The sequence below is a fragment of the Lithobates pipiens genome, unplaced genomic scaffold (genome assembly GCF_037356315.1).
Source record: "Lithobates pipiens isolate NorthernLeopardFrog02 unplaced genomic scaffold, aLitPip1_a1.2 Scaffold_35, whole genome shotgun sequence".
Classification (NCBI taxonomy): Eukaryota; Metazoa; Chordata; class Amphibia; order Anura; family Ranidae; genus Lithobates; species Lithobates pipiens.
The window spans coordinates 10,632,558-10,641,753 of NW_027507811.1; the positions used below are offsets into that span (position 1 = coordinate 10,632,558).

General features: G+C 44.9%; 1 protein-coding gene across 1 annotated transcript; it reads right to left on the minus strand.

Annotated features, from left to right (window-relative positions):
• Window positions 1-203: 203 nt before the first annotated feature.
• LOC143955770 (uncharacterized) lies at window positions 204-3,783 on the minus strand. Its single transcript, XM_077465892.1, has 6 exons — window positions 3,741-3,783; window positions 3,093-3,186; window positions 2,825-2,965; window positions 2,454-2,654; window positions 2,163-2,298; window positions 204-1,602 (listed from the first exon to the last, which is right to left on the minus strand). The coding sequence occupies exons 2-6, from the start codon at window positions 3,168-3,170 to the stop codon at window positions 701-703; spliced, it is 1,458 nt and encodes a 485-aa protein (XP_077322018.1). The 5' UTR covers window positions 3,171-3,186; window positions 3,741-3,783; the 3' UTR covers window positions 204-700.
• Between the last annotated feature and the right edge of the window lie 5,413 nt (window positions 3,784-9,196).

The following is a 9,196-nucleotide window of genomic DNA, read 5'->3' on the forward strand; positions in this document are numbered from 1 at the left end:
CCTTTATTACATATTATTAAAAAAAAAAATATATATATATATATATATATATATATATATATATATATATTAAAAAAAACATATAAATAAATTATATATATATATATATATATATATATATATATATATATATATATATATATATATATATATATATATATATATATATATATATATATATTTATTTATTTATATGTTTTTTTTTTTACTTTTTCATCTGACTATAGACCACTATAAGTTTGTCTCAAGTATGTTTGAATCCACTGATACTGTTGACTGACTCACTACTTCTGCTGGTAGTCTATTCCAAGCATCAACTGCTCGGTTTTGGTAAATTAATACTTTCTAAGATTGGTTTTGAACTTTCTTCCTGGTCGTTTGAGGTCATGTCCCCGTGTTCTTGATCTTGACTTCATATTGAAGTCCTGTCCTCCTGAACCTCTTTGATGTATCTAAAGGTTTCAGTCATGCCCCCCCCCCTTTCTCGTCTTTCCTCCAGACTCTACATATTAGGTTCTTCAAGTCTTTCCCGAATATGTTTCGTCCCGATATGGTTCGTCCCGATATGTTTCGTCCCTCAGACCTTCCAACGTTTTTGTTACCCGCCTCGGAAACTCGTGTCCACTCAGGACACTAACACACCTCTAGGGTTGTGTGGGTTCTCTGACGTTTAGGAAGGCAAGAGTTCTCTGAGAAACATTCAGGGATGGAACACGGCTTCTCCGTCAGTGTGAGATTTCTGATGTTTGGCAAGTTCTGATTTCTTCGGATAACATTTCCCGCACTCAGGGCAGGAAAACATTTTTTCTTCCGCGTGCGACCGTACGTGCGTTTTAAGATTGCACTTCTGTGAAAACAGCTTCCCGCACACCGGGCAGGAGTACGGCTTCTCCCCCGTGTGAGATCTCTGATGCACGGAGAGGTTGTTTCTCCGTGAAAAACATTTCCCGCACACGGAACAGGAATACGGCTTTTCCCCTTTGTGCAATCTCACATGATTGGAAAGATTGGCCCTCTGCGAAAAAAGCTTCCCGCATTCGGGGCAGGAGTACGGCTTCTCCCCCGTGTGAGACCTTTGGTGTATGACCACGTCTGATTTCCGGGGGTAACACTTGCCGCACTCGGGGCAGGAATATGGCTTTTCTCCTGTATGTAATTTCTGATGTCTGGAAAGATGGGTCTTTTGTGAAAAACATTTTCCGCACTCAGTGCAGGAATACGGCTTCTCACCTGTGTGGGATCTGTAATGTGTGACGAGTTCTGATCTATGAAGAAAGCATTTCCCGCACTCAGAACAGGGATAAAGTTTTTCACCCGTGTGAGATCTCAGATGTACAGTAAGTCTTATTTCAGAGGTAAAACTTTCCAAACATTCCGGGCAAGTAAACTTTTTCTTCCCCTGAATCCCGACACCATCTCGCACAGTACGAGGTTGCTCAGAGTCGGAGGGATTCCATGGTCTATCCACACTGTGAAGTCCACCATCCATAGTGGAGATCATTGTCTTTTCTCCTCCACAATCTCCTGTGATGTCCTCATCTTCCATTTTACAACCTGGAGATAAAGTGAGACGATCCTTTGAGGGTTTCTCCATGGCGTGTCCTGGAAAAATATAAAAACATCATCAATAGATATGAGAGGGTTAGTTCACTTCCATCAAGATCCCATCTGGATCAGGTAGATATGAGTGAGGAGATGTTCTCTGTGGAGGTCCCAACCAGCCGGGACTTTTCCCCCCTCTTCAGTCCTTTGGTCCTCCTCCCAGATCACTTCTACATTTACACAGCCTTGTCAGAAGAGCAGGAACCAATGGGGGCTGGGAGGTCCATGTTCTTTACACAACTACAAGCCTAGGCACTGGGTCATGTGATCTCTGATAGACAAGAGGGTCAAAGTTCAGACTTGTAGACCCTTTACCATAGAACAAGCGACCATAGGCCTAGGCTTCTGGTGATATGCAGCACTGGAGGAAACCTTGCTTTTCACCCCCCAAAAAAACCTGTAAATAGTGGTTTATGTTAGCATTTAGCTATAATTCGGCTCAAAGAAGGAGGACCAACAATGATTAACCTATTATTGGCTGATATCACTCAGCTCCCGCCTTATTCTGGACCAATCAGTGAGCAGTAACAGAGCAAAGAAAAGAATATATTATGGGTCACCTGTGCTGATCTCTGTTGGAGTGTCCTCCTCTATGAATGTCCTCGTCATTCCATCCTCCTCCTTATATTGCTGATCATCTCCAACATACGTCTCTTCTACTTCACCCTCAACTTTCATGGTCATCAGATCTTCACCCTAAACCAACAGAATGGCAGAAAATCACATCTGTAACATAGAAGTATTTATGATGTGAGATCACATAGAAAATATCATCTTGTAGAGTCCACACATCATCTCCACATGTCAGAGTGTTCAATCACTTTATGTTCCCGACCCTCAACTCCACCTACCTGATGATGGTGGGGGATGGTGTGAGCTTCCTGTGTGGAATCCCGGGAATACAGAGGATGGGGGCATCTCTCTGGTGGGGTTCTGCTACTAGGCAGCTCCATCATGTCCTTCTGGTCTTCAAACAGCTCCATCACACCATACTCCTCATACTCTTCTTTATACTCTTCTTTAACAACAATATTATCCGTGAGGATTCCAATCTAAATATATATAATGAAACATTCATTGTATCAAACAAGTTTGTGTGTAAATCATAACTACCAACAATTGTTATTCATCTACCCGACACACACAATGATACAGTCACCATCCAGACACATCCCTTGTCTGTTACTGGATAATGTCCCAGAATTCCCAGAATCCTCCTCACCTCTCCTGTCAGCAGCTCCATCATCTTCTTGGTGACTTCTAGAATCTTCTCCATGTTGTGTCTCTCAGGTTTTAGGGAGTCACATGGAGGCACTGTGATGGTCATATGACTGTGATGACCTGACTTCGGAAGAGGAAAATTCTGTAGTGGAAACCCAACAAGAATATTATATTAGAATTCCAGAATCCTCCTCACCTCTCCGGTCAGGTCTGTGTTTTATCAATAGAGATAAGAGTGATGTCATGTGACCTCCCAGAATCCTCCTCACCTCTCCGGTCAGCAGGTAGATGATCTCCAGGGTGAGGTTTAGTATCTTCTCAGTCATGTGACTCTGGTTCTCATCCATCCTTTTCGGGGTTTCCCTGTAGACCAAAAATTGATAACAGAGAATGATCTGGACTGTACTGGTTGTATAATACAAGGATGGGGATGTATGGGGGGGGGGGGGGGGGGAAATACGAGGCATTCTATCATGTAAGAGAACGGTCCCCAGTGGGATTACACACAGAGAAATTAAATTTAGCATTTTCAGGGATTTTGGGGTCTGGAAGCCTATTTGATGGATCTTAAAGTCCTTTTGATATATAAAATCTGTTATCCATTTTATTTTTGATTCGTTTTTGATATACCCAGCAAAGAAAGCCTAATAAAGTTTTCTTTATCTCTAAATAAAACCCCCAACCCTAATAAAAGTCGTATAATCTGTTTGAGGTGAAAAGATCATTGGTGGAAAAGCGACAAGAAGAAGATAATGTAAGTGTGGAAATGTTCTGACCCTGAAGGGGATAATCTAGGTTTCCACGATATGTGTGTATCATCATCTGCTGGAGATAAAAGACGTCACAGTGACTATGGAGGAAGAGGACGGAACATGAGGGGGGTTACTGGGTGTAAATAGAAAATAAGATCTTATTACCTCCTCTGCTGCCAGTTCCAATAATGTCTCCTTTCTACTTCCTCCCGGCTGACCTCTCACCTGGAACTTCCTGTTTATACCTGACATCACTTCCTGTCTTCCATAGAGACTTCCTGTCTGGGTAGGATTGAGATCACCACCTTGTGGAGCTCAGAGGAACTGTAGCCCCGAGAAACGCCCCGTAGTGTGATCACTTCCCTGTGCTGTTTCATCCCTATTCAGAGCATGTCAGGGGGTTACTATGTTACTGGTATACTCTGCAGGGAATCAGGCAACCTACCACCCCTACAATGATGACTCCTTTATTCCCAATTACACAGGGCCAGATAATGAATTGGATAACTGGATCAAGAGATCGCTGTGCCTGATCCAATCATATGGTTTACCACCCGCTCATTAGGCATAACTGGTCGATAATTCACCAGAGGGGGAAGCGAGGATGTTATTCCTAAACCTTCCAGCAGAATATCATGCGGTCATTGAGAAGGGGCTTAAAAGTGACCAAGATCACTATCCCGGGCTCGAGCCGATGAGTTATTTATGCACCTCTGCAGCAGAAGATCAGGCTTTTGTGGAGAAGAGACTTAAAAGTGACCAAGATCATCATTCCAGGCTGTGGCTGATGAGTTATTCCTGCACCTCCAAGAAGATCAGGCTATCACGGAGAAGGGGCTTTAAAGTGAAAAAGATCCCCATCCAGGGCTGCGGCTGATGAGTTATTCCTGCACCTCCCAGCAGAAAATCAGGCTATCACAGAGAAGGGGCTTGAAAGTGACCAAGATCCCAGGCTGTGGCTGTTGAGTTATTCCTGCACCTCACAGAGGATCAGGCTATCATGGAGAAGGGGCTTGAAAGTGACGAAGATCACCATCCCGAGCTGAGGTTGAGGAGTTATTCCTGAAACTCCCAGCAGAAGATCAGACTATCATGGAGAAGGTGCTTGAAAGTGACCAAGATCACCATCCCCGCTGAGAATGGTGAGTTATTCCTGCACCTCCCAGAAGATCAGGCTATGCTGGACAAGAGCTTGAACATGACCAAGATCACGATCCCAGGCTGGGGCTGATGAGTTATTCCTGAACCTCCCAGAAGATCAGGTTATCATGGAGAAGGGGCTTGAAAGCGACCAAGATCACCATCCTGGGTTGAGGCTGATAAATTATTCCTGCATCTCCCAGAATATTAGACCATTGCAGAGAAGACACTTGAAGGTGACCAAGATCACCACCCCGGGCTGAGGCTTATGAGTTGGACCATCTCCAGACAGACTGGCCCAGACTTCCATAGTGAAAACTGTTAAACTAGAACATGTAGTTGGGTGGCAAAGTGGAACAATTCTCATCCAAGTATCAGAGATATGAGCAAAGAGATAGAAATCCCATGACCTTGAGCAAGACCTAAGTGCAGGCCTCGGGTGAACCTCATCCATTTACTGGAAGAGTATAAGTGGGCTGGGACAGGACCCAGTGGTTGCCCCTTAATATTGGCAAAATTATTATGGTGGTGGCCCAGTCCCAGAGAAAGATTAAAGTTATAAGCAGGAACCTAAAACTGCTGAGAGAATGGTTCAGTCCCAATGCTGGAGACCAGGGACCTGGGTCTGCAGAGACACTTTGTGGAAGAACTCACTGCTGGGGGACTTGAATGTAGGAGCCATGTTAGGGTAATCCTTGAGGGAGAAGACAGAAGGATTTAGGCTACCCCTAACATTAATTTAGCTGGTCTATAGCCTGGTGTGGAGTAGGCCTTTAGGACCTGGGTCTTAAGAGACACCTTGTAGGAGAATCTACTACTGGGGGACTTGAGTAGAGGAGCCATGTTCGGGGGATCCTTGAGGGAGAAGGCAGGACTTTGGCTACCTTTGACCTTCAATAAGCTGGACTGTAGCAGAGTAGGCCATTGGGACCTGGGGCTGGAGAGACACCTTGTGGAAGAACTCACTGCGGGGGGCCTTGAATGGAGAAGCCACCATGTTAGGGGGATCCTTGAGGAAGAAGGCACAAGGACTTATGCCACGTAAACACGACCGGACTTTTCATTGGACTAGGTCCGACGGTCTTCCCGACGGACTTTCCGAACAAACGGACTTGGCCACACACAAGCACACCAAAGTCCGACGGATTCGAACGTGATGACGTACGACCGGATTAGAATATGGAAGTTCATAGCCAGTAGCCAATAGCTGCCCTAGCGCCGGTTTTCGTCCGTCTGACTTGCATACAGACAAACTGATTTTTCAACCGGACTCGAGTCCGTCAGAAAGATTTGAAACATGTTTTAAATCTAAAGTCCATCTGATTTTTAGACAGCAAAGGTCCAATGAAGCCCACACTCGATCGAATTGTCCGGCGGATTCGTTCCGTCTGACCTAGTCTGTCGAAAAGTCTGGTCGTGTGTACATGGCATTAGACTAATCCAAATGTCATTTAGCAGGTCTGTAGCCTGGAGGAGCAGGTCTGTAGAGTGGAGGAGCCATGTTAAGGGGAACCTTGAGGGAGAAGGCAGGATTTTTGCCAATCCTGGCATTCAGTTAGCTCAGGGGTGGCCAACCCGCGGCTCCCGAGCTGCATGCGGCTCTTTGCCTGGTTCCGTGCGGCTCTTACGTTACTTACGCTACTGGCTATGAACTTCCTTATTCGAGTCGAGTCGTACGTCATCACGTTCGAATCCGTCGGAGTTTGGTGTGATTGTGTGTGGCCAAGTCCGCTCATTCGGAAAGTCCGTCAGAATTGCAAAACATGCTTCAAATTTTTCGGCCAGAACTCTGCCGGACCCAGTTCCTACCGAGAAATTTGCTCGTGTGTGTGCTATTCCGACGGACTAAAACCGACGCTAGTGCAGCTATTGGCTACTCCTGGCTATGAACTTCCTCATTCAAGTCGAGTCGTACGTCATCACGTTCGAATCCGTCTGAGTTTGGTGTGATTGTGTGTGGCCAAGTCCGCTCATTCGGAAAGTCTGTCAGAATTGCAAAACATGCTTCAAATTTTTCGGCCAGAACTCTGCCGTTCGCCATCCGCTCTCACACACACCTCCGCTCACCCCTCACTCTCACTACCCCGCCCCCTTGCTCTGTATTTACGTCAAATGCACACGTGGGCAGTTTTTCAGTAAGAGCAAAATGGCAGGGAAAAAATGCACAGCAAAACGAAAATATGAAGAAGAACACAGGACGTTTTTAACAGAGTGGGGGAGTTTATATTTTTTTGTTGAACGTAATGGAAAGCCATTCTGCCTTATATGTCAGGTGTCCTTGTCGCATTTCAAAGCTTCAAACCTTCAGCGCCACTTCAGCTCACTCCATGCTAACATCGACCAGGAATTTCCAAAAGGGACTGAACTTCGCAAGCACAAGTTGGTTACTTTGAAAAGTCAGACAGAAAAGCAGGCAAAGTTTTTCCAAAAACTTACAAAGCACACAGAGACTGTAACGCTTGCATCGTATCAACTGGCTTGGAACATTGCACGGGCCAAAAAGCCATACAATGAAGGGGAGTTCATTAAAAAATGCCTCTGTGACATTGTTGAAATCTTGTCTCCTGAAAATTTGCCAGAAGTCCCACTAAATAACACATATAATGCGCATAATAAAAGGAAAAATGTTTTGTAAATTGTTCTATTATTCTTGTTATGGATTTGGTTAAACAGAGTTTGTCTGTGTGAGAGTGCACACAGTGTTCATTGTTGAAAATGACTGTCCTGTGGTCTTTGTAGTGTTAAAACAGTGTGTGACATTTACAATAAATCCAGCTGAGCAAACGTATGTGTGTATGAGGAAGGGATGGGGTGATGTTCATGTGTGCCCATGCGTATGATGTGGCTCTTTGCAGTAACTTGGTAAAAAATGTGGCTCTTCGTCTTTGTCTGGTTGGCCACCCCTGAGTTAGCTGATCTGTAGCCTGGAGTGGAGAAGGCCTTCGGAACCTGGGTCTAAAAAAAGACACCTTGTATGAGAACCCATTGCTGGGAAACTTGGGTGGAGGAGCCATGTTAGGGGGATCCTTGAGGGAGGAGGCAGAGGGACTTTGGCTATCCCTGACCTTTAGTTAGCTTGTTTGTAGCCTGTAGTTGATTAGGCCTTTGGGACCTGGGTCTGAAGAGACACCTTGTGGAAGAACTCACTGCGGGGGACCTTGAGTGGAGGAGCCATGTTAGTGGGATCCTTGAGGGAGAAGGCAGGACTTTGGCTACTCCTGACCTTCAATTAGCTGTTCTGTAGCCTGGAGTAGAGTAGGCCTTCAGGGCCTGGGTCTGAAGAGACACCTTGTAGTAGAACCCACTGCTGGGGAACTTGAGTGGAGGAGCCATGTTAGGGGGATCCTTGAGGGAGAAGGCAGAAGGACTTTGGCTACACCTGACCTTCAATTAGCTGATCTGTAGCCTAGGGTGGAGTAGGCCTTCAGGACCTGGGTCTGAAGACACACCTCTTGAGAACCCACTGCTGGGGGACTAACAAGAGCTTGCCGGGAAAGAAAGTTAGACTTTGTTGTTCTGTGTTAAGGCACTGAAGTTTACTGCATTGAGACCGAGATAAATAAGGAAGATATTACCGTTCTGCCAAAATCAGTTTACAGCAAAGCATTGAAAAGCATCTTGAATGGACATTTTTTATTCCAAGAAACAAGCATTTGGCCAGAAATATTTGAGTACTGTGTACTGGGTGGTCTTCAGGCCTGTAGGATGTGGAACACAATATGTCTTTTGAGTTTCTCTCAAAAGACAGGTATTTGAGTGTTTTATCCGTTGAAGATGCGGAGCGGGACCTGGATCGGCTATCAGGAGCCACTGGCCAATCCAGTTCCCATACAAGCAGGTCCAGGGTTCCCTTTAGCTGCCCACCTGAACCACCAGAAATGTCTTACCTCCCTGTGAAGGAGGTAATGTTCCATGGGAAATGCAAGTAGCCATTTGCATTGTCCGCTTATCTGTCTCTGCTGAGCGTCTCATGGACTGTACTGCCTCCTAGTGACCCTTTAGGAAAACTGCCCTTAGACAGCCCTGTTATTGCAATCTCTTGTTACATATTGTATTGTGGTATATGCATATCTGTTTGCCACTCGGGCTCTGTTGGCATTGTCAGTGTGAAGACCACTGATATAGGAGGAGATGAAATGCTTTTGGAATGAATTAGGTGCCCTTATATAAAGTTCCTTAAATCAACATCGACCTTATAAAAAAAAGTGAAAAATAAAGGTAATCAAATTACCTATTTACGTTCAATCCTTCCATATAAAGGAACTAATAAAAAAGAGAAAACATATAAAATATATATAATAAACTTTTAGCTAACACTCTAACCACCTGCCCCTTGGATCCTGCTCCCTCGAAAATGCTACGCTCACCCTTAGATTCTACACTCTCAAACTCACATTTTCAACCTCTCCCTCTCTTGTGGCATCCTCCCAAACTCTCTAAAACATGCGCTAGTTACCCCCTATACTTAAAAAGCCCTCATT

Bases quoted from the DNA above. Each gene is read 5' to 3' on its own strand.
- LOC143955770 (XM_077465892.1), bottom strand. From the start codon at position 3,170: ATGGATGAGAACCAGAGTCACATGACTGAGAAGATACTAAACCTCACC. The intron at 2,966-3,092 runs GTGAGGAGGATT...TTTCCACTACAG, and splicing joins TCTACCTGCTGACCGGAGAG to AATTTTCCTCTTCCGAAGTC. The intron at 2,655-2,824 runs GTGAGGAGGATT...ATATATATTTAG, and splicing joins TGGAGCTGCTGACAGGAGAG to ATTGGAATCCTCACGGATAA.